The sequence below is a fragment of the Pituophis catenifer genome, unplaced genomic scaffold, assembly GCF_029215685.1.
Source record: "Pituophis catenifer annectens isolate HBS135680 unplaced genomic scaffold, rPitCat1.0.hap2 SCAF_288, whole genome shotgun sequence".
Classification (NCBI taxonomy): Eukaryota; Metazoa; Chordata; class Lepidosauria; order Squamata; family Colubridae; genus Pituophis; species Pituophis catenifer.
This window is the reverse complement of record NW_027257168.1, coordinates 13221-39284: the sequence shown is the minus strand read 5'-3', so window position 1 is coordinate 39284 and position 26064 is coordinate 13221. Positions and strand designations below refer to the sequence as shown.

General features: G+C 41.0%; 2 protein-coding genes across 2 annotated transcripts; both read right to left on the bottom strand.

Annotated features, from left to right (window-relative positions):
- Positions 1-1534: 1534 nt before the first annotated feature.
- Positions 1535-2485, bottom strand: LOC139326890 (olfactory receptor 10AG1-like). The gene has a single exon (XM_070956638.1). The coding sequence runs from the start codon at positions 2483-2485 to the stop codon at positions 1535-1537; it is 951 nt and encodes a 316-aa protein (XP_070812739.1).
- A 2154-nt stretch (positions 2486-4639) lies between these two features.
- On the bottom strand, positions 4640-19000 carry LOC139326892 (zinc-binding protein A33-like). The gene is made up of 6 exons (XM_070956640.1): positions 18563-19000; positions 12764-12859; positions 10833-11069; positions 8331-8353; positions 6590-6714; positions 4640-5190 (listed from the first exon to the last, which is right to left on the bottom strand). The coding sequence occupies exons 1-6, from the start codon at positions 18998-19000 to the stop codon at positions 4640-4642; spliced, it is 1470 nt and encodes a 489-aa protein (XP_070812741.1).
- Between the last annotated feature and the right edge of the window lie 7064 nt (positions 19001-26064).

The following is a 26064-nucleotide window of genomic DNA, read 5'->3' as shown; positions in this document are numbered from 1 at the left end:
AGGGATTGAAGTTAAAATATATGGAAAATAGATTACATTAAAAGAAATATAGCAATGGATATAATGAACCAATTTATTATTAAGATGCTAAAAGATACTACTTGAGGAAATTGATGCTTATAATAACTGGGATATTGTTTAAATACCTATAAAATTGTTATAATTTGAATATTTGTAATAATATATCTACGAAAGTAAAAGATGATTATGCTGGGATTAACAGTGAGAAATAAAAAGATAATTATCCTGGGATGAACAGTAACTAAAATGATTACACTGGGATTAACAGAGAGAAAAATATAGAGGATTACACTGGGATTAACAGTGAATAAAGATAATTACACTGAGATTTACAGTGAGAAAAATAAAGATGATTACGCTGGGATTAACAGTGGAATAAAGATGTATTTTGTACACTGGGATTAACAGTGGAAGGATAAAAGAAAAGGTTAAATTAGAAAATTGATAGCTATAATAATTGGGATATTGTTTAAATATGTATAACAATTGTGATAACTTGAACATTTATTACCTAAATGAAAAAGAAAAGAAAACTGAAACAGTATATAATTATGATCTATAAATAAAAATTACTTAATTGGTGTTATATAAATGGTATGGTCTGATAGATAGAATTTAGGTTAATTGGGAAATTGCATTAAAGAGCATTATTTGAACTAAGAACTATGTTTAAATGTTAAATTGCTATATTTTTAAAATTAAAGATACAATTTAAATTTGATAAAGTAATAATGGAATAAAGATTTAATGAGCATAATGAAATATAAATATGTTTGAACTGTATTGTCATTAGTGAGGATTTAGGGTAAAAATTGTTGTATTATGAGTTATTAATTGAATTAAGAATTAAGGTGGGTTAATAGTAGGATAATTGTTTTGATTAAGTAAATATGTGTTAATTTTTTTAAGATGGTATCAGTTGAATAAGTGATCTAAGATTAAAAAATAAGTCTTATGGCAAAATAGAATAGATAAAATTTTGTTAAAGATTTTGTTAAAAATTGAACAAAGTGATGACCGGATCAAAGCTCTGTTCTGAAAGGATGTAATTTGTATGTTTGGAAAAAAAATAAAAAAACTTTTTGTAAAAAAAAAAAAAAGCATCTTTGGGTGTCACATTAATTCAATCCAGATTAAAACTAGCATTAAAATAAATAGATGGTCTTTTCTTGGCTGTGAAATAGAAGTGGCTTATCCTTGCTTGCTTTCAGGATTTTTTTTTCTTTTCAGTTTTCAATCTATATATAGTCTTGGGACTTCCAATACTTCACATCCAAAAGCTAACCAAGGCTGAGATCTAACTAGGCAGGGCCACCTACTGAGGGTACTCTCCTCCAGATTTTCTAGATTGCAATTATTCAGATTATTTATCTGGTCAAGGAGTAACAACCAACCAACATTTACATACTTGTCTCTGCAGAGATACAAGAGATAACTAGTTTTGGTCAGAAAAAAAAATATTCACAGTAGGATTATATGGACCTCAAAGGATAAGGAACCATTCCAATAACAATCACTGTGGATCTTCTCCAGAGCATAGTTTATTACCCATCATTCTTCTCAAAGCCACTTTAACCTCTTTGTTCCTCAAACTGTAGATTATGGGGTTCAACATGGATGTCACCACTGTATAGAACAGGGCCAACAGTTTGTCACTCTCAGCTGAATAGCTGGATTTGGGCCGAAGGTACGTGATAATGCCTGACCCGTAAAATAGCGAAACCACAATGAGATGAGAGGAACAAGTGGAGAAAGCTTTCCGACGGCCCTCGGCTGAGGGGATCTTCAAAACAGAGATGACAATATAGACATAAGAGGTCAGGATCAACAGGAAGGGTATGGTAATAAAAAGGACAGCCACCATGTATACAGCGATTACATTTCTGGAGGTGTCACCACAAGCCAGCATCAAGAGTGGCGGGATGTCACAAAAGAAGTGATTGATCCTATTGGGGCCACAGAAGGTCAAACTAAAGACATAGTTGGTCTGACCCAGCCCCACCAACAATCCTACTGACCAGGAGGCCACTGAGAGCTGGACGCAGACCGTTGGGCTCATGATGACGCTATAACGCAAGGGGTTACAGATAGCAACATAGCGGTCGTAAGCCATGGCAGCAAGGAGGCAGCATTCTGTGATTCCAAACAAAGTGAAGAAATACATCTGGGTAGCACAACCCCAGAGAGCTATCTTCTTGCCATGCTCTGACATCAAGCTTGCTAGCATCTTAGGAACAATGCAGGTGGTGTAGCATATTTCTAGGAGGGATAGATTAGTCAAAAAAAAGTACATGGGTGTATGAAGGACTGGATTGAGCCTGATCACAGTGGTGATGATAGTATTTCCAGCAAGGGACATGCCATACATGGAGAAAACCAGAACGAAGAGGAGCACCCGCAACTGTAGTCGTTCAGAAAACCCAGCAAAAATGAACTCAGACACCAGCAACGAACGATTGGACATAATTCATACCAGACGATGACTCATCTGCAAGGCATAAGAGAAAACGAAGAATCAGCAGTGAAATATTATCTGTTTCTTTGCTGTTGCTGTTTAATAGAAAAATGGGCTTATCTCCTTGGTGATAACACCCTCTGATTTCTCACCCTAGCTATAGAGTAATTGCACAAAAGTAAGAAAGAGAAAACAAGGTTGCTACATGCAGCATGCACACACAGAGAGAAAGCGAGACAGAGACAGACAAAGAGACAGACAGACAGACAGACAGACAGACAGACAGAGATAGACAGAGACACACAGAGACAGACAGACAGAGACAGAGAGAGAGAGAGAGAGAGAGAGAGAGAGAGAGAGAGAGAGAGAGAGAGAGAGAGAAACAGAGAGCGTAATTGTACTTTATTAACTTGTTTAAAACAAACCATGGCTTGGTGCAATATATGTATCTAACTATATCTGATCCTAAATAAATCTAGGTTTCCTAAATTTCCCAGTTCTTTTTAAGCCACAGTACCACTTGGAGGGGTTCCCGTTATTTATATAAAGATAATAAATTGTCATCTGCAAATTAACTTCAGTTCATTCTACTGAATATTGGAGGACAACTTACCATAAATGATAAAGCTAAAAGCGCCAATTTACAGATCCCATCATAGGCTTCTCCCGAAGTTTTTCGAAGGAAGGACTTGGGTAGTCTAACTTTAATCCAGAGTGAAAAATCTCTAGATTAAAACCACTAGACCATTAAGCAGAATCATGTGGAGTTCAACAGGATAGAAATAGTAGTAGTAAATAAAAAATTTAAAATTTAAGATTATTATGTGTGTTTTGGATACATAAAATATTAACTTATTCCAGATAGCAAATCATGATCGCCTACAAATTCTCAGTGAATCACTATCAAGTTCTCCAGATGCACATCAGGATGGAACATTTGCCATCACAAGGAGTGAAGTGCAGAAAATTATTCCAGCATCTTGAAACGAAAATAAAATGATTGCTTTATCTGAGATTCTATCAAACAAGCGACTCTCAAATGTGCCTTCATGCAAACAGCACAACTAGAGTCTTTTGGAACCTAAAATTCTTTTTTAAAGGATTTTTTTTCATCCTGAAATAATATTAAAAAATTAGGGCATTGTATTCACTCTATTCACAAACACTTACCTTTGCACTTATCTTTGAAAAGCTGATCCAATCTATTTTCAGAGAAGAAAATCTCTGGTTGGCGCAAACAATGTCTTTCTATATTGCTGTGTTCCCCATGTGGCTTCCCCAATGAACAGATGTACTTTCTCTCCCAGAAGTAATAACAAATCCCCCAAAGCATTTGGGTCCCTTAGATATTTTTCAAAACACAAACTTCTTTTTTTTTTTTTAGCAATCAGAATGTTGTAATAGTTTGATTTGTAGGACTGGAAAAAATCCACTTCCTTTTAAGGAGAACGAGCCACAGAAGCATTTGCTGACTATGTGAAACTTCTCATTTTTCAAAATATCTTCTAAATGAAGATATGCTAAGCATAAATTTCAAAGCATTAATGTGCAGATTGACAGAGGTGGGGGGGAAATAGTCAAGAAATGCTGGCCCCATAAAATCAGAATTTGGATTGATTTAATTCAATGTCATAAGTGAGAGAACGTGGGATGCAGTGAACCTACAGGTTGTTAAGCATAGTCCAGGGATCTCCAAACTCAGCGACTTTAAGACTTGTGGACTTCAATGCCCAGAATTCCCCAGCAAGCATGGTTGGTTGAGGAATTCTGGGAGTTGAAATTCACAAGTCTTCAATTGCTAGTATAGTCAAAGGTTACGAAAGCTAGTCTGCAAAAGAACGTCCATTATAGGCAGTCCTAATCTCAAAATTTTCTCCAGAGCCCCTCAAAACGTGCTGATTGATTGTGTTTGAATTTGTGGGAATATTTATTTATTTACATTTCACATTTCTGAACCTCCCATCTCCCTCAAAGAAGGACTCTGGGCGGTGTACGATGTAACATCGTCTCTTCTTTTTTCCATATATGGAAAAGTTCACGAGGTCCCATGAATAGGCTCAGTTCCACCACGTTTCAACCACATGACATGTTAGATGATTTTCAGACTATTCACAACTGAAATAAAAGCCAACGCAGAGCCCAATAACTCTTACATAGACCTTGTTAGATCCGTGGCCATAGGAGGCGGAGAGGTTCACTGTTGAGGCCATCTTTGTTGACCCCAGGGCTAAACATGGGGTACAGGCACTCGGAGAAGACATCCAGAAAGGTATAGATGTGGGTCATGGTGTCCGCATCGTAAAAAGAGACTTGTCCTCCTTCATAATCCAAATAGACTCCTATTTTCTGAGGCTTGATCTTGAGGAGCAACTGTTTGGAGGGAGAGTCAAGGGCCTTGTACTCATTGCCATTCCGTAGCCAAATGGCCCATAAACCGTTGCTGGGCTTGACGGTCACTTTGGCCTCCTTCCTGTTCACCGATTCCTTGGCCACCCCAATGTCCCAACTGGTTTTATTTCCAACTTCTACCTCCCAATAATGGCATTCAGAAGTAAAACCCTGGGCACCCAGCACACATACAGTCTTGCTAAATCTTTCTGGACCATCTGGGACCACTTCTTCAGGATTATCTTCCAAGCGTACTGTGTCAAGATCCTTGGAGAGCACGAGGTTGGGATGATTGGTGTCAGGATCCAAGGTTATAAGGGAAGGGACTGTTCGGAAGAGAACAATAAGAGGGTTATCTCTATTTGACAACTTTGGAAACGTCCACCTAAGAAAGCTGTAAGGTCTATGCTATGTAGACAATTCACATTCACTTCAGTTTTCAGCAATGCCAACCAAAAAAATCCTGTTATTGTCCTGCTAAAAAATTCAATGAATTTGGGATCTATTGCTTCCACTCCCAGAGTTCTAATTAGGTGATTAAGATAATTACAGGTAGTCCTCAACTTATAACCATTTGTTTAGTGACCGTTCAAAGTTACAACAGCACTGAAAAAGTGCTGTTTCTCATGCATGGTCATGTGATAAAAATCTAAAATTTGTTACTACCGGTTCTGTGGGTGTGGCTTGGTGGTGGGTGTAATGTGACTGGGTGGGCGTGGCCAACTTTTTTTTTTTTTTACTTTTAAAAGCATTTTTTTTACAATCTTAAGAGACTGCAGGAAAAAATGCTTTTAGAAGCCTCTGACGATCAGGCAACTCAGCTGGGATCGCCAGAGGCTTTTAAAGGCATTTTTTTTCTACAACCTCTTCGGCCAAAGCATTTTTGTAGAAAAAATGGTTTTAAAAGCCTCTGACGATCCCAGTTGAGCCGCATGATCATCAGAGGCTTTTTTTTTTTACTTTTAAAAGCATTTTATCGGCCGAAAAGATTGTAGAAAAAATGCTTTAAAAAGTAAAAAAAAACAAACTCTGATGATCACGCGACTCAGCTGGGCATGGGGGGGGCAGAATAGGGATTTTTGCTACCGGTTCTCCGAACCACCTGCTGCCATCACTACCGGATCGGGCAATCCGGTCCAAACTGGGAGCATTTCACCCCTGGTCCATTCCAACTCTGATATTCTGTTATTCCCATCATCCATAAACATTAAGTGTACTGTTATGCTCCTTGGCAGCTGCTTATCATGATTCTTTACAGCCACAATGTTTTCAGAGTTCATTTGTGCAGCATGTTTTGAATTGAAAAGAAATGAAAAGAATGGGCTTTACAACAATTTCAGCTGCTGAACTATTTAGATCCAGCATGTACATTAAGGGTGAAACTTTTTTTTTAAATTTCTTTTCTAACAGCTTTCCTATGATCTGGAGAAGAGGTGTGCCTTTTCAATGACAATAGGAGAGATTTGTGTCTGTCTGTTTATATAACAGCTTCCTGACTCTTTTATCAGGCTGGGAACCAACCCGTTATCTGCAGTTGATGGGAGTTGTAATCCACAATATAGGGAGAGACCCGTTTCAGACAAGGCTGAAGTTTAGCTTAATACTCTAACCACGATGCCACTCTTACTGTGATCCAGAACTGAAATGAGTTATGCACAATGAAATCACTACAAGAATTAACTCAGCTTTGTTATGATTTCAATGCCGTTCTTTCTTGATACTCACAAGGTCTTAAGGCCAGCAGCATCTCTCTCCAGACCATGTACTGAATAGGCCCTTTAAACTGACCTAAATTGAAATCACGAGAAATCACAGGCAACGGATTTTCTTTGACCTCACCAGGACAGTATCTGCAAAGACAGAAAAAAAATCAACAAGAACTGTGCAATTCCATGGCTTGATCTTGATTGCCATCTGGTGGCCATATCTGGGAATTTCTGAGGCTCTCAATACTACCTTTCCTTCAGTTTAAAATGATGAACTGAGGAAACTTTGTTCTTATTGTGGTTGATGATCACTGCACAGATGTGCAGCCAGATGTTCAAACTGAGTTTGGCATTTTTGTCTACTTATCGAGTCCTTACCAAGGACCTCAGATAGGCAAATCTGGATGTTTATTATGATTATACTATTATTCATTAAACATGAAACTCAAGTCAGCTGAACATTTAAAAATGTATCACAAATATTATTGACTGGCACTAATGGTTGATATCGGTTGCTGCCAGCATCCTAGGTATCAATCTAGTATCTTCTTAAAATTTATTTATAAATTTATTTATGAATAAAATTAATTTATTATGATTATTATGTTTAATATTGTTGTTTTTGTTTTTGTTGTGTTGTTAGTAATATTAGTGGAAGTAGTGGTAGTATTAGTATCATTTTGTGCTTTCAAGTCAGCTTTGACTCCTGTAAAGGTTTCAGAAGGGTTTGCTATTGCCTCTTTCCTAGGGCTGAGAGAGAGTGGCTGGCCAAGGTCACCCAGCTGGTTTGTGCCTAAATAGGATTAGAATTTATTTATTTGTTAAATTTATTTGCCACCTATCTTCCCAGTCTCCATTTTTTTAATCTGATGCCTTAACCCAGAGGTCTTCAAACTTGGCAGCTTTAAGACTAGTGGACTTCAACTCCCAGAATTCTCCAGCCAGCTACTGTATCTAGTCCACAAGTCTTAAAGCTGCCAAGTTTGAAGACTTCTGCCTTAACCTCTACAGAACCTTAACTGGCTCTGTTGAGCAATCAGACCTCATTTTATCCTCACAATAACTTGCAAGGTTGCTCCGAGATTTGTTGACGATTAATATTTTTGGGCAGATCCCTGAATCTGGAATCAGAGGCAGCAGGGATCAGAAATGAAAACAGCCAATGTCATTCTGATATAATTTTCTACTGATTCAAGGAAGAGTGCAGAGCACTCCAGCTCAGCAATGGGGGGAAAGCTCCAAGCCAGACAAAGAACAACAAACAATGAGTGTATGATAAAGGTAAAGATTCCCCTCACACATATGTGCTAGTCGTTCCTGACTCTAGGGGGCGGTGCTCATCTCCGTTTCAAAGCCGAAGAGCCAGCACTATCCGAAGATGTCTCCATGGTCAGGTGGCCGGCATGCCTAACCACCAAAGGCGCATGGAACGCTGTTACCTTCCCACCAAAGGTGGTCCCTATTTTTCTACTTGCATTTGTGATGTGCTTTCGAACTGCTAGGTTGGCAGAAGCTGGGACAAGTAACAGGAGCTCACCCCGTCACGCAGCATTAGGGATTCAAACCACTGAACTGCCGACCTTTCGATCAACAAGCGCAGTGTCTTAGCTACTGAACCCCCGTATACGTTATTATAAATAACATAAACATGTAGTTATTATAAATAAACAAATTAAAATAACTCAACAGAAGGCCTCCATCCAATTTATAAAGGACCAACAGAACATCAGGACACTGGTTGACCAAGAAGAGATACTCACCTTTCTATGAAGGTTTTGATATCCTGTGGAAAGAAATAGTAAGAATGATCAGAGAAAGGCCAGCTGTTAAGAATAGTTTCCTATCTTCTTTAGCCCATTACTTTAAACTGGCTCCACCAGAATTCATTTAATGGAAGAAAGAGGAATACCATCCTCTTTCCCATTGAATCATGGAATCATTGGGTTCTTGAAGATCTTCTAGTCCAATCCTCTAGCCAGAGTAGGAATTCTTAAACCATCCTCGATGAATGTTTGTCCAACCATTGCTTGCAAACCTGCAATGCAGATTCTAACAGGTTCTGGAGAACCAGTAGCGGAAATTTTGAGTAGTTCGGAGAGCTGGCAAATACCACCACCACCACTGGCTGGCCCTAGAGTGGGGTGGGAATGGAGATTTTGCAATATCCTTCCCCTGCCACGCCCACAGAACTGGTAGGGAAAAATTTTGAATTTCACCCCTGCTGCAATAATGGAATGATGCAACCTATTCCACTGTTTAATTGCTCTTATGTCATTATGAGGAAATGTCCTCCTTATTTTGAGTTTGGTTGTCTCCATATACTGTAAAGCTTCCACCCATTGGTTCTTCTCCTACCCTTGGGGGCTGGGGAGAATGAATCCATACCCTCTCCTCTGTGACAGCCTTTGAAGTGTTTGAAGAGAGATTAGTGGAGAATAAATATCTTTTTTGGCAGGAAGATCACACAACTGAGAGAGGCTTGGTTAGACGGCAACTTCCTAAGGCTTAGGAAGGTTCTTTGGAAAGGAAATACTGAGTTGGCTTAAAAATCGGCCCTACTGATAAATGCAATGCGGAAAGCCTTGAGTTAGATGAAAGGAAAACTGCATGTGATCTTGAAAGTGGAGATACATAGGTAGTCCTTGACTTAGAGCAATAGTAATACCACTCAGACTTATATACCACTTCACAGTGCCTTACAGCCCTCTCTAAGCAGTTTACAGAGTCAACATATTGCCCCCCAACAATCTGGCTCCTCATTTTACCAACCTCGGAAGGATGGAAGGTTGAGTCAACCTTGAGTCGATGAGAATCGAATTGCTGAACTGCTGGCAGCCGGCAGTCAGCAGAAGTAGCCTGCAGTACTGCACTCTAACCACTGTGCCACCATGGCACAATTAGGATTGTAAAATCCATTGTTAAGTGGAGTGAACACTAAGTGAGGCATCATGTGGCCACACCCAATTGCACAACTTTTTTCTTCCTGGTCATTAAGGGTGACATCACATGACCACAAGTGACTTTTCCCCATTGGCTTTGTTTGTCAGATGCTGGCTGGGAAGACGGCAATTGGCTATCACATGTCTCTGGGATACCGCAACCATCATAAATGCCAACTGGTAGCCAAGGGACCAGATAGCATCCTGTGACTGCAGGGTTGCTGCAACCGTTGTAACTGTGAGGACCAAGCCGTAAGTTACTTTTTCAGCATCACTTTAACTTTGAACAGTCGCTATGAGCTGTGGTGGCGCAGTGGTTAGAGTGCAGTACGGCAGGCTACTTCTGCTGACTGCCGTCTGACTGCAGTTTGGTAGTTCAAATCCCACCAGGCTTGAGGTTGACTCAGCCTTCCATGTCGAAGCGTGAATCAGCCTCGTTTCCCCCCTGGGGAAACTGTAATTAATTAGAGGTGAATGAATCTTGTTTTCCATGGTGTATACTCTCAAAGAAAGAAAACCCGAAGTATATATTCTAAGAAACATTTTATTATAAAAGTAAAACAAACTAACTACATCGTTACCGGACAAAGGAAGTATAAGGAAGAATGTAGACATGCGTCCAATGTCTCACAAGATCAGTCTTATCTCTATACTACAAATAAGATTCTCTGGCCAGGCTACTGTAAGTCTTAGGATGGAAGCTCAGCTGGCAAACACTTAACATAGTGACATTCCATCCTTCTGAAGTCGGTAAAATGAGGAGCCAGATTGTTGGGGGCAATAGGCTGACTCTGTAAATTGCTTAGAGAGGGCTGTAAAGCATTGTGAAGCGATATATAAGTCTAAGTTGGGGTATCAAACTCAAGGCTCGGGAACTGGAGCTGGCCCGCGGGGTGCTTAGATCTGGCCTGCAGGGCTGCCCTGGAAACAACCAAGGACTGGCCCAGGGTGACTCTGCAAGTGAAAATGGACCTCGGAAGGGCCTCCTGCAGCCCTCCCGAGCTCTGTTTTCACTGGCAGAAGGTTGCAAGAGGCCATCGCAGCTGAAAATGGAGCTTAGGAGCCCGTTTTCGCTGGCAGAGTGCTCGAGCCACCACAGGTGTCCCCGACGCAAGTGACATTGAGCTGGCCACACCCACCCCAGCCCCCTGAGGTCAAACACAATCCTGATCCGGCCCTCAATGAAATCAAGTTTGACACCTCAGGTCTAAGTGCTATTGCTATTGCTAAATGAATGGTCAGAAGTTGAGCACTACCTGAAAGAGAAGGACACATGCACACCCATACACACAAATGCAGTTATGGCTTGAGAAATGCACTAACCTTAAGGAAGCTTTCAGAGTCCGGTTCCATCGCAAGCCGAGCCTGGATCTTAGCTATTTGCTCGTTGGCTGTGCGGATTTGTTCTTGGCTGCTCCTCTGGTTCCTGTCCAATTCACTAAGAAGCAATTTTTCCTCCCTCTGGATCTCTCTGATCAGCGCAGCCTCCTTCTCCTGAAGCCACTGATGGAGCTCCGTGAACTGGGCAGAGACATTTTGCTCCAGACGCAGGCGTTGGGCCTTGGAGGGAGAAGGAGGAGGAATGCGTGAGATCCCCACCATCCCTGCTCTTACAAAATACTGTACATCAAAAAGGCCCCTTCCAGTTGCCCTGTTGCATAGTTAGTGAAAAATAATGTCAAGTCTCCCACTAATTAAGCTCAGTTTCCAATCACATGGACTCGTTTGTGACATTTATTTGAATAATACAGATTTTTTTAACCTGCTATTAGGGTTTTTTTAACTTTTCTGTCTAATATGATATTTTTGGTGGTCTCCAATCAAGACACTAACCAGCCCCAACCATACAAATGTTTATATATGTATCTCTCCATTCATTCATCTATCCATCCATCTATCTATCTGTCTGTCTCTATCTATTTCTATCTCTCTCTCTCTCTATCTCTCTATCTATCTATCTATCTATCTATCTATCTATCTATCTATCTCTATCTCTTTCTATCTATGGTATTTACCTACCTGCCTATCTATCTACCTACCTACCTATCTCTATCTATCTCTATCTGTCTCTATCTCTATCTATCTATCTATCTATCTATCTATCTATCTATCTATCTATCTATCTATCTATCTACAGTATCTACCTACCTACCTACCTATCTACAGTATCATCATCTATCTATCTATCTATCATCTATCTATCTATCTATCATCTATCTATTTATCTATCTATCTGTTTCTATATCTATCTATCTATCTATCTCTATCTATCTATCTATCTCTATCTGTCTCTATTTCTATCTCTCTATCTATCTCTCTATCTATCTATCTATCTATCTATCTAGAGTATCTATCTACCTACCTACCTACCTATCTGCAGTATCATCTATCTATCTATCTATCTATCTATCTATCTATCTATCTATCTATCTATCTATCTAGAGTATCTATCTAGAGTATCTACCTACCTACCTACCTACCTATCTGCAGTATCATCTATCTATCATCTATCTATCTATCTATCTATCTATCTATCTATCTATCTATCTATCTATCTATAGTATCTACCTACTACCTACCTACCTATCTGCAGTATCATCTATCTATCTATCTATCTATCTATCTATCTATCTATCTATCTATCTATCTATCTATCTATCTATCTAGAGTATCTACCTACCTACCTACCTACCTATCTGCAGTATCATCTATCTATCTATCTATCTATCTATCTATCTATCTATCTATTCATTCACCTATATCTCATTTATGATTTTATTGATAATTTAGCTTTGTATTTTCCAAACTTGACAATTTTTAGATGTGTATACTGCAACTCCCAGAATTCCACAGCCTACACTGGTTTTGACTGTATAATCTCTCTCTATATATTCCCTTTTTATGACCCTATAATCCCTTAATTCAGGGTAGAGTCAGGGCAACTAGATGGAACTGAGCATTTACTGGTCAGATGCCCTTTCTGACGCCATGTGGAGTTTGCAGCAGATATTTTCTCTTTGAGCCCTAGGAGAAAAATGTCTGCTGCTACCTAGAATCGAACTCTCAACCTTCTAAGTGGAAAGTGAGCATCTTCACTACTAGGCCACCATGCCACTCAACTCTATATCTGCATAACACTGAAATATTAATTTGACACCAGTGCAAATTACTTTCATTTGCCATCTAAAGTGCCACTGATGGCTGAGCACGTCAAAAATACACTCAGTAGGTTCAGCAACTGAGATTTGACTTACTGTGATTTCTGGAGGTTTCTGGGCCCTCTGCTCTTCAACAGATCTTTCTGCTTGAATTTTGGATTCCAGCTGTGTTTGAGATGCTGTTAAGATCCCCTGGAGGGAAGCAGAGACACCACAAGATAGAACCAGATTACCGTAACACATTCACAATTATTGTTCATCTGAGATCAATGAAAACAGGTGTCAAACAGCCAGCCATCAAAGTAGAGACAGATTTTGCACTGGGGTCCAATCCAGATCTTACAGGGACTCTCCAACTTGGACACTACAAATAGTCTTCGCCAGTGGTGAAATCCAAATTTTTTTACTGTCGGTTCTGTGGGTGTGGCGTGGTGGGCGTGGTGTGGCTTGGTGGGCGTGGCTTGGTGGGTGTGGCAGGGGAAGGATACTGCAAAATATCCATTCCCACTGCACTCCAGAGGAAGGATACTGCAAAATCCTCATTCCCTCCCCACTCCTGGGGAAAGGATATTGCAAAATCTCCATTCCCACCCCACACTGGGGCCAGCCAGAGATGGTATTTGCCGGTTCTCTGAACTGCTCAAAATTTCCACTACTGGTTCTCCAGAACCTGCCAGAACCTGCTGGATTTCACCCCTGGTCTTTGGCTTAAGACCACAATGAAGCCCAAAATTTCTGTTGCTAAGTGGAACACTCGTTCAGTGAACTTTGCCATGTTTTATGACCTTTCCTGCCACAGTTGTTAAGTGAATCATTGCAGTTGTTAAGTTAGTAACATGATTGTTAAGTGGCTTCCCCATTGACTCTGCTTGTTAGAAGGTCACAAAAGGTGATCCCAGGACCCCAGGATCGTCATAAATATGAGTCAGTTGCCAAGTGTCTGAATTTGATTCCCATGACCACAGGGATGCTGCAATGGTCATAAGTGTGAAAAATGGTCATAAGTCACTTTTTTTTTAGTGCTGTTGTAACTTTAACCAGTCATTAAACGAATGGCTGTAAGTTAAGGAATACCTGTATATTGGAAAAAATAACCCTCTTGCATTCATGTATTCATACACAGGACAAAATAATTCCATTGTATTCTGCATACAGTTCACAAAACTGGAAAAATACATGCTTGCGTTTGGGCAGTTTACCCCAAGACAATAGCAATAGCACTTAGACTTATATACCATTGGGGGGGAGGGTGTCTTCTAGTCCAGCCCCCTTCTCAAGGAAGAGATCCTATACCATTTCAGACAAGTCCAATCTCTTCTTTAAAAACTTCCAGTGTCAAAGCACCCACAACTTCTGGAGGCAGGCTGTTCCACTGGTTAATTGTCCTCACTGTTAGGAAGTTTCTTCTTGATTCCAGGTTGCTTCTCTCCTTGATTAGTTTCCATCCATTGTTCCTTGTCTTGCCTTATGTTTGCTTTGGAAAATAAGTTGATTCCCCTCCTCTTTGTGGCAGCCTCGCAAATACTGGAATACTGCTATCATGCTTTAACAGCCCTCTCTAAGTGTTCATTATTGACCCCAACAATCTGGATCCTCATTTTACCGACCTCAGAAGGAAGGAAGGCTGAGTCAACTTGAAGCTGGTCAGGAAAGATGTTTGTGCCTGGAATCTTTTGCTCATTCTTCAACTACGCTAACTGTCAGAGATAATATAGGTCCATGATGGCGAACCTATGGCACGTGTGCCACAGGTGGCATGTGGAGCCCTCTCTGCGGGCACGCGAGCCGTCACCCAGCTCAGCTCCACCCTGCATGCGCATACGCCTCCTGCCAGCCAGCTGATTTTTGGGTCTCTGCCACGCATGTGCAGGAAACGTGCATGCATGTGGGGGGAGCAGTGCACCCCCCCACAGCCCGTTTTGGGCCTAGCAGGCCTCACTGAAGCCTTCTGGGACGGCCCATTTTTGGTCCCAGGAAGCTGCAGGGAGGCCTGCTAGGCCCAAAACAGGCCGCAGAGGGGAATGTGGCACATCCCTCACGGCCCATTTTTGGTCCCAGGAGGCTGCAGGGAAGCCTGCTAGGCCCAAAATGGGGTGGGGAGGTCGCATGCCCATGTGTGGGAGGGGCGTGGGGGGGGTCGCACACACATTGCATTATAAGTGTAGGCACGCAGGTGCACTGTCGCACACACACACACTTTCGGCATGTGACGACAAAAAGGTTAGCCATCATTGATATAGGTGGTATCTGGATGGGCACTCGGAACTCATCTTTCAAAAAAAAATCTTCCAAAAACATCTAACCCAGTGGTAAAATCCTACCAGTTCGCACCAGTTCAGGTGAACCAGTAGTAAAAAAAAAAAGCTACCGGTTGGTCCGAACGGATATTTCCGACGATCAGCTGTGCCGCACAATTTAAAATTACTAGAAAGCAGGAAATCCTGCTTTCTAGTGAATCTAAATCACACGGCACAGCTGTTTCCCCACCCACCCCCCATTCACTGTTCTACTTACTTTCCCAAACCTCCTTTTTCCACATGCAGCATGTGTTTGGTGAGTACTGTGCATGTGCACACATGCAGCGTGCATTTGGCACATACCATGCATGCACGGACAGCGAATTGGTGGCAAACCAGGGAAGATTTCACTACTGATCTAACCAGCCAAGGTGGCGCTTGGCTCTTTCTGGCTTCTTCTCTGAGTTTGGAACTCTTTCTCTTGTGATTATTTTTTTTTAAAAAAAAATAATAATTTCCCTACATGTAGTAAGTTTTCACTTAATGTTCAACATGCAGCAACGGAGAAGAGGCGAATAAGGCATATGTGGATCTCCCACAGATGAGCAAACCCGCAGTCCATTCTGGGTGTGGTGGCCAAAGGTTAGCTTACATGGTGAAAAATGCACCAAGGGACTGAAACAAAATCACATCCAATAAGGATTGTTTGTACAGAGTTGTGAAACAAGAGCTCAATGTTTGTGAATAATCATTTTTTTTAAACCAAGGGAAAAGTATGAGCAATCAGTTGGCAGGGACATGTGAGAAGCATATTAATAAATCGATCATTGGACTGAGCCTAACTCAAATTGCAGTGTTTCAGACTGCTGTTAAGTAATTCTCAGTTGTGTGACAACTGGTTAGTGTGTAAACAAACAAAAAAAAAATCCCTGACATATAGACTCGACCTCTTCTCATTATGCCTGCGTTGTGAGTTAACAGTTGTATACAAAAGAGGGTGAAAAAAGCTTAAATAGGTATCTATAGATGGCAATGGCACAATTCTGTCAGGGCTAATTTTAATATTCTGAATGCACATGTATAAAACAAGAAAATTCCCAGAGATCCCTTTTCTATTTCTTCCTAATCCTTAATTTTCACTTGGAAAAGAGGAGAAAGAGAAAGAGAGAAAGAGAAGGAAGAAAGGAGAGAAGGAGGGAGGTAGAGAGGAAGGAAGGAAGGAAGGAAGGAAGGAAGGAAGGAAGGAAGGAAGGAAGGAAGGAAGGAAGGAAGGAAGGGCAATTATCACAAGGGCAGGCTAGCTAAGCCACTTTTAAATAAACTTTTGCTTTATGAATAAATAAATGTCACAATTAGCTCCACAAAACAGAATCCTTTGGTATGGACACAGCCAGCTTTGTTTTAAGAATCCTAGAACAATTTCCCTCAATCTGAGGCCTGCAACAGATGTGTTGCAGCCCCATCTTCCAAGAAGTCTAATCCAAATGCAATATACATGTCACAATCAGTCTGGCACCACACTGAGGAAGGCGTCGGTGGAATTTAAATTTAAATTTAAAACAAGCATCTCCAAAGCTGCTCAGACTTTGCAATGCTAAACACTATTGGGTATGAAGACAAGATGGTCTCTCAAAACACAGAGGGATGTAGGTTTTGCTACGAAGTATACTGTTTCTTTCAAAAGTAAAGCATTGCGTCACCCTATCGAAGAAGACAATAATCTGGTAAGATTATTGAACATGGATAGATAACACAGTATTTTAGTTTTAGAGTCTTCCTGATCCCCTGCATAGTAAGTACCATATTTTTTGGAGTATAAGACGCACCTTAGTTTTTGGGGAGGAAAATAAGAAAAAAGCTGATTGGCAGGTGGATCAGCCTCCCGGAATACCCCCAATCAGCTGTTCCCAGAAGTTAATTTTAGCAACAAGTTCCTTGGTTATGAGCTCTGTACCTTCCTTTTTTTTTTTTTTTTGCTTTTTTTTCTGCCTCTGAAACTTTGTTTCAGAAAAAACTTTCTTTTCTGCCTCTGAAAGCCTCTGAAACAGCTTCAATAAAAAAGCCTCTGAAGCTCTGTTTGGGGGCTTTTTTTCTGAAGTTCTGTTTGGAGGCTTTTTTTCTGAAGCTTCGTTTCTGATGCTTTTTTCAGCCTCTGAAACCTCCGTTTGAGAAGCTGGGCGGGGCTACATTCAGAGTATAAGATGCATCCAGATTTTCATCCTCTTTTTTAGGGGGAAAAAGTGTGTCTTATACTCAGAAAAATACGGTAATTCAAGAGATGATGGCCTGTAGCAAAGCCTATTATCAGCCCTCTGCTTGAGAAGAACATCAGATCTTTGAAAACCATAAAGCTTTTTGCAAAACAATAGAAATGAGGGTTGACAGTTGCTTGGTGTTTAGTGCCATTCTGTTCCTCAGAAAAGAAAAACAACCGACAGAAGTCTGGAGGGCTAAAGGGAGGAGGAAGAATATCAGCAGTTTCCCTTTTGAAAAAACGGTGTTATGCAACTGATCGCACAATCCTGACAGCTTTGTGAATCAGCAATCACACCCACGCACATATACGTTTGCAAATGCCTACCAGAGGCCCACAAAATGTTTAACACATTTACCAGCTCCAAAGATTGGACAAAGACCCAGTTCAAAACAATTTGTACAGTATGATACTCTTGTGATCCAGATGCTGTGGAAAGCCAGATGTTTCTGGGAAATCCACCAGAAAAACGCCCCCCGACACTGTAATTGGTGGCACGTTGTTTCTACATATCATGAATTCGTTTCACCATAATCTTGATGGACCATGTACAACAGATAATTGGTTCCTGACCAACGATGCAGCTATTCAGACCACTACTTTCTGGGCCTCAAATGCTATACGATGTCACATAAATGTTTTAAATTCCTTCCATGTTTTAATTTTTATATTTGTCATATAGTTATTGAATTTTTTTTTAATTTAGACTCTTATACTAATTTAAATATTACATTTTTCTTTTAATGTAAGATGCTCAATAAATAGATAAATAAATCCGTCTAATCTTTGTTAGAGTAACAAATAGCCAGTGAATATTATCTTCTTCAATATGCGTACAGGTAGTCCTCACTTAACAATCATAACTGGGATCAGCCATTCTGTTGCTAAATGAAGCAATCATTAAGGAAAAACATCATGAGATCTTGCCTATTTATGATGGCAGTTCCAACAATCTTGGTTGAGGTAAGTTTCAGTAAAATACGATTTGCAACCCCTTGCCAGTTTCACCATTCCAGCCTCCAGAAGGCCACTGGAGGGCCTCTGGAGGGCCAGGGGAGGCCGCTTTCACCCTCCCGGAGGCTCCAGGAAAACCTCCAGAGCCTGGGGAGGGCGAAAAAACGAGCCTACCGGAAGTACCGGAAGTCCTGTTTCCAGCCTCCAGAGGCTTCAGGGAGGCCTGCTAGGCCCAAAATGGGGCATGGGGGGGTCATGTGCACATGCATAGGGGGTATGGCGCATGGGGGGGCATTGCATTATGGTTGAGGGCACGCACTTTCGGCACCTGAGGAAAAAAAGATTAGCCATCACTGATCTATATCTTCTCATTTTCCATGAGCAACCCCAAGAACATCTGTTGTGGACCCCTCTTCCTAGTCACCGAGTCCACAAGCCCCTTCTACTGACCTTGAAGTGCTCCACAGCTTCAACTAGGGGGAGGCACTGGTGGCCCCAGTGATCTGGTTGCAAAGCTCTGGCCAGGCACCCATCTTCAGTACAAAAAAGCGTGTCGCCCTGCATCTCCTCATCATCTTCATTCCCTTTCGTCTCCTCATCACCAGCCTGGACTAAAAGAGATTCTTGGGCTTTGCAAGCGAGTTGTCCCAGCACCCGATTAGGTGTATATTTGCCACCGGGGATCTCACGCCGACACTCTGGGCAAGTAGGAAGTGTTGGCGGCATGTCCTCCTCATGGTTGTTAGGGATCTCAGCCCAAAACCGAGTGATACAGACCTGGCAATAGTTGTGCCCGCATTCCAGTATGACGGGATCTGAAAAGAGCTCCAGGCAAATAGAACAACGCAGATCCTCAGCAAAACATTCTATGCCTGTTGGGGCAGCCATGGAGGGGAAAAAAACCTTTTCCAAATCGGAATTGGAATTTATTTTATAGCTCCTTCCTGTCTCCTCAGAAAGCTTCCTTGCTCTTCCCAGTTGTATTTTATCTCTTAAGTTTCTTCTGTGGTTTGTTACCTCTTCAGATCCTGAACTTTTTTGTCTTCTTAATTATTGAAATGACCATTCTCTCTGGGTTACCCTCCCTTACAATAAAGGAATTCAGCATTTGATGGTGTTTCTGAGCTTTCGTTCCTTCGTCCTTACTTCCTCATTTTCTTTCCCTTCTTGGCACTGTTTAAAAACTTACTCCAGGGGTAATTAAACCGATTTTAAACAAATGTAAACAAAATGACAGTAAAGCCCCGTCTCCTTTGCAAAGCTCTTTGCTGCCTTGTTTTTTTCAAAATAGGATTCTCTTAATGGATTCTTCTCATCCAGTCAACCCTGCGCAGACAAGTCTCAGCACACCTTCTGAAGAATTGCCGACTGTTTTTAAAGGGCTTCTCACTAAAACCACACCTTGAATCTGATTATTGTCTGAAATCTCTTCCTCTTTTGATGAAACTTTGAACCACCCCATCTATAAGACTGCCTCTTTACACAAACGGATGGATGGATGGATGGATGGATGGATGGATGGATGGATGGATGGATAGATAGATAGATAGATAGATAGATAGATAGATAGATAGACAGACAGACAGACAGACAGACAGACAGACAGACAGACAGACAGACAGACAGACAGACAGACAGACAGACACCGTGTTTCCCTAAAAATAAGATTGGGTCTTATATTAATTTTTGCTCCAAAAGACACATTAGGACTTATTTTCTGGTTAGGTCTTATTTTTGGGGAAATATGGTACTAAATGCATCCATCTGGCTGACAATCTTAACTGGGGCTTATTTTGGGGGTAGGGCTTATATTACGAGCATCCTGAAAAATCATGGTAGGACTTATTTTCCGGTTGGGTCTTATTTTGGGGAAAACAGGGTAGATAGATGATAGATAGATAGATAGATAGATAGATAGATAGATAGATAGATAGATAGATAAATAATTAGTTATGGATTGATCACCATTATTGGCCAAGAATGCAAGGCTTTTAAATATATAGACAGTCCTCAACTTATGATGATAATGGAGCCTAGAATTTCTGTTGTATGTCATGATGGTCGCAAATCAAGCACCCATGTGAACAATCAAACAAAATGTGGCAATCTTAAAGTGAATGTTACTGTCATTAATTGGTCATTAAATGAATACTATGGTTGTTAAGTAAACACATTGCCTACAATGGGGTGTTTTTTTTACTAGAAACCAGAAGTAGACATGGTCATGTAAATGCAATTTGAGACTTTTTTATCATTTTCCAATCTCCTATTGGATAAAATGGGTTCGTCTTATGACCACGTGATTCACTCATTCACTCACCACATAACGATTATGATTACTTGCTTAACTCTCATAAAACAATTGTAAAAATTGAATCCAGTCACCTGGTGCCTCGACTTATGACCAAAATCCCAGTCCCAATTGTGGTTGTAAATTAAGGATTACTGGTAACTTGGAGCAGTGCTTTTCAGCCTTAGCAGTTTCAAGGCTGACTCCCAGAAATGCTGATTTTTCTGTCTCTTTGGCTTGTACAATGCTGTACAAGGAAGAAAGCACAGGCTGGGAAAAGTAAGGAATGAGTAATCAGGCCTCACCCAAGGAAGGGAAATGTCTTACTCAATCAATACCCTTTGCTTCATCTCTCATGTGAGGAAACCCATTGTTGGTATTCTCTCTGGGATTAGTTTTAAGAGGCTTCTGATCCATTGACCCTTCTAGGCATAAATATTTTTTTTTTTTTAATTTGATTTATATGCCGCCCTTCTCCGGAGACTCAGGGCGGCTTACAATGCTTTAAGCAATAGCCTTCATTCTTTTGTATATTTTATACAAAGTCAGCTTATTGCCCCCACAAACTGGGTCCTCATTTCACCTACCTTAGAAAGGATGGAAGGCTGAGTCAACCTTGAGCCTTGGAGAGATTCGAACCAGCAGAAATTGCAGGCAGCTGTGTTAATAACAGGGTGCACTAAACCCTTGTACTATCAAGGCTCTTGATAGTACAATCTCAAATATTGTTGGTTCCACAGATGATTCAGTCATAAGAAAGTAGAGAGATTATTGTGTGACTTCTTCACTCAGTACCATTTTGCCCCCCTTGGCCTTTTGGGTGCGGGGACATTCAAAACCTTAAATTGAGGGGAAGACCTCCCACTTGCTTGCTTCCCCTTCTGGATTGGTTTTTTTTTTTTTAAATAAAAATATGTTTATGAGAGGCTCTTGGTACTCTCTGAGCTTGATTATTTTCTTGCAGACGTTTCATTACCCAATCTAGGTAATATCATCAGTGTAGTAGTAAGGAATGGGACAGTGGTGAAATCCAAATTTTTTTACTACCGGTTCTGTGGGCGTGGCTTGGTGGGTGTGGTGTGGCTTGGTGGGCGTGGCAGGGGAAGGATACTGCGAAATCCCCCTTCCCTTCCCACTCCAGGGGAAGGATACTGCAAAATCCTCATTCCCTCCCCACTCCTGGGGGAAGGATATTGCAAAATCTCCATTCCCACTCCACACTGGGGCCAGCCAGAGGTGGTATTTGCCGGTTCTCTGAACTGCTCAAAATTTCCACTACCGGTTCTCCAGAACCTGTCAGAACCTGCTGGATTTTACCCCTGGGTTGGGAGTGGTCTTGAAAGACTGCTTACTGTTAGCTTGTTTGGCAGTTCCTTGATTGGAACGTTGTTTACTTTTTGATTGTTGGTCTGGTGTTAATCTTATATTCATTTGATTGACATTGACAGGGCAAGTTACCAGAATATAAATTGAGAGCAAACCGCATTCCTTACTAGTGAAAACAACTAAACTCAAGAGAGTGCTAAAACCCTCTCAATTTCAACCATGAACTAAAAATATTCTCCTTTATTGATATCTGTTTATCTCTGGTTGCAGAATGCAGGTTTTGTATTTGAATGTTCCACCATTACAGTATTATCATTGCAGTTCACTGGAGCACTGCAATAGGCTAATACCCACCCCATGGACTGCCATTTTATATATCTAAAATGTGGGGGAAATAGGAGGGGGAAGCTGAGTTGGATATGTTTGCTGCGTTATTTGTAAAAATAATAAAGATGGGATATATATGTAACTCAATGCAGCATACATATCCAACCCACCTTCCCCACAACAACAACCCTGTGAGGTAAGATAGACTGAGAGAGAGTGATTGGCCAAAGTCACCTTTTCATAGTTAAGGTGGGACTAGAACGCTCAGTCTCCCACTGATTGGTCCAAGTCACCCAGCTGGCTTTCATGGTTAAGGCAGAACTTGAACTCCCGGTCCCTTGTTTCCTAGCCTGGTGCCTTAAACCCACTAGTCCAAACTGACTCTCCTGCCATTGGGATTCGATGATTCACTAATGAAAAGGCAGGAAATTCCCTCATCTGGTGCCAATATTTTTACTGTATTGCTTTTGGGTGGAACCCATTATTTCTTTTAAGCTTCTTTTGAAAAGTTAGGGAGAACAAAAACCGGAAGGAAAGGCGAGGCACGAAGTACTCCCGAAAGAATCATCTCTATTCATGTCCGTGTTTTAAATTCTAGCTATACATATATAAGAACTACACTTTTCAGAGAGTTTAACTCTTGGGGATTAAGGATGGACATTCAGAGAAGTAATGAAATATAAGGTTTTATCCTAAAGCACTCTCATAGGTTATCCTTGCAATATTTTTGGAAAATGTATTTATCTCAGGTTTCTCCTTGTTTGTTTTTAAAATGTCTTGGGTGGGGGGTGGGGGGATGTTGTCTGCTTCTCCAAAAGGAAAAAAAAATAGTGACAAGTATCTAGCAAGCACCATGAGTTGAAGGTGCTTGGAAATACATGTTTTCCTACACTGGTGTTTTTTCTGATATTTGAATCACAACTCATAAGATCATTAGAATTGTAGTCAAACATGAGAGGAGCATGCTGATTGCTAGAGGGCATTTTTTTTCAATTTCCTTCCTTCCTATTTTCCTTCCCTCCTTCGTTCCTTTCATCTATCCATCCATCTCAGTCAATCACTTGATTCTGTAACCTGAGCTCTCTTGCACAATACTGTACTTGAGCTAAGATGACCAAAATGGAAATCAGTGAAGCTTTGCACACTAAATTTGACCACACATCATAAAGCCATTTTTTCCAGCACACAGAGCTTTAACCAATATATCCCCCTGTGGTGCTTTTGAACAAAAATCCAAAGCATTGTATTCCTGAGAATTTTGCACCAAGTTACTTGAAGCTTTTCAAGCTTTATTCAAGTCTTTATCCTGCTGTTGTGTCAACACCGATAAAAGGGCTCCACCTCAAATGTTGTAACACTTCAAAACATGAGACACTTCCAACTGCGATCTTATTGGCATTCAAAGCTTTGGTTGGGAAATATGCATATTTCTCTGAAATGAGAAGCTTCAGTTTTTGATTAGACATATTTGAGGTACTGAAATGGCCCAAAACAAGGGAATTGGGACCCCCGAGCAAACTTATTTGTTTTCTGTCCATAACTTGTTGAGGAGTCAGAAGAAATATTTTTTTTCAATTTATATTCTGATTTGCTACCAAGAACTAAAGGATGGTTTGGGAACTCTGGGAATTGAAGTCCACCCATCTTAAAAGTTTTTTTTTTTTTTTAATTTGATTTATATGCCGCCCTTCTCCGGAGACTCAGGGCGGCTTACAATGCGTTAAGCAATAGCCTTCATTCTTTTGTATATTTTATACAAAGTCAGCTTATTGCCCCCACAAACTGGGTCCTCATTTCACCTACCTTAGAAAGGATGGAAGGCTGAGTCAACCTTGAGCCTTGGAGAGATTCGAACCAGCAGAAATTGCAGGCAGCTGTGTTAATGACAGGGTGCACTAAACCACTGTACTATCAATTCTGTTGCATGATTCTGGCTCATATTCAAGTGATCATCTACTGGGATTCAAAGGTCCCTCTCACAGTTACTGTTTTTGAGCCAGGTCTCGCCTAATCTGTATTTATACTTTTGATTTTTCCTGCCTAAATGTAAAACTTTGCTTTTCTCCACATTAAAATTCTTTTTTTTTTTTTTTTGGGGGGGGGGGGGATAGGACCCGCCCATAGATCTTTTTGGATCTTGAGATTGTCTTCAGGGGTGTTGGCTATTCCTGCCTGCCTAATCCTCTTCTGGGGACTGTAAACTGAGACCCAGATAATGTTTTCTTGGGTTTTTATATATATATAAAAAACCAAGAAATAGATAGCTTGAAATAGCTTGAAATAGATCTATACTAGTCTCCCTTTATTTCTTTATCAGCAAAATATAAATTTGGTATAAAATAGTTTGTCGTGAATGCGACTGCTTGAGGGTTCCTGGATTGGAGCTGAAAGGCGAAAGGGAGCAGAATGCCCCTTCCCACATGTTGGGGTAGACCAGGTGTCTCAATAGAAAAACACTTAATCTTTCCCCTGGTTCAAGCTGATGAAGGGAGAACTTGTGGCTCAGAAGGTTAATTCAACTGCCTAATATACAGGAAGCCCAAGTTTGAATCCGAGTAAGGGTAGCTGATGAAAGCTAAAAAGCTTGAAATAGACCTATACTAGTCTCCCCTTATTTCTTTATCAGCAAAATATAAATTTTGTGTGTGTGTGTGTGTGTGTGTGTATCTCCTTCATATCATCCTGCTTCTTCCACCTTTTTTTTTATTTTTCAAAGAAAGAACTAGAGCATCTGTGGAAAGTCTCAAAAACCAAACGCCTGGGAGATGATTTAAGCTTACCCATATAGTACAACAACACTGTTCTGCCATTTTACAAATAACAATTTTAATATAAAGTTTAATGAACAATTTCTTTTTTTCCCCCTAAGACATCACCATGGGGGGTGGGGGGGGGAGTACACCACACCAAGGCACCACAAATAACTGACACAACGCTCAAAAGCGCTCCAAACAAGTTTTACATACTAATTCAAAGCTACACCCAAGGCTTGGTCCCAAATCTGACCTCTGGATCTTCAGAGGTGAATTTTTGTATTGTATCAGAAAAGTTCGTACGGTCTCCATGTACAGGTAGTTCTCGAGTTACAACCATTCATTTAGTGGCCATTTGAAGTTATAACAGCACTGAAAAAAATGAACAGTTTTCACACTTATGACCGTTGCAGCATCCCCATGGTTATATGATCGAAATTCAGGGGCTTAGCAACTGAAATATATTTATCCCAATTGCACTCTCCCAGGGTCATGTTTTCACCATTTTGTTAACTTTCTCAGCCGGCTTCTAACAAGTCAATGGAGAAAACCAGACTCACTTAACAACCGCATGATTCACAATAGCTGCAGTGATTCGCTTAACAACTGTGACGAAAGATTGTAAAGTAAAGTACACCTCAACTGCCTCGCTTAATGACAGAAATTTTGTGGTTGTAGTTAAGGACTACCTGTATCAACTCTCAAATCCACACCCTCGCAGTGAAAGGCAACTGGGCGTGAAGATGGAATAGTGTTAACAATTTGGCCTTGCAAATATTTTAGGGGTGAAGACACTGGTTACTTTGGAAGTGAAAGTCTGACCAACTAATCCCAACTAAATCCAAGTTAATTGGACAGCAAGTAATTTTACTAGCTGTACTCTTATGACAGGAGTGTCAAACTCGATTTCATTGAGGGCCGCATCAGGGTTGTGTTTGAACTTGGGGGACTGGGGGGCGTGGCCAGGGTGGGTGTGGCCAGCTTGTCGTCACTCGTGTCAGGGGCGCCTGTGGCAGCCCGAGTGCTCTGCCGGTGAAAATGGGCACTGAACTCCGTTTTCAGCTGCGATGGCTTCCTGCAACCCTCTGCCAGCGAATACGGAACTTGGGAGGGCCTCATGCAGCCTCCCGCAAGCTCCGTTTTCAGCTGTGATGGACCTCCTGCAACACTCTGCCAGCAAAAACAGAGCTTCGGTTGTGGCCGCTTCAGCACTGCCATGCTTCTGTGCCATCATGGTCAACCATGATCACGTGATC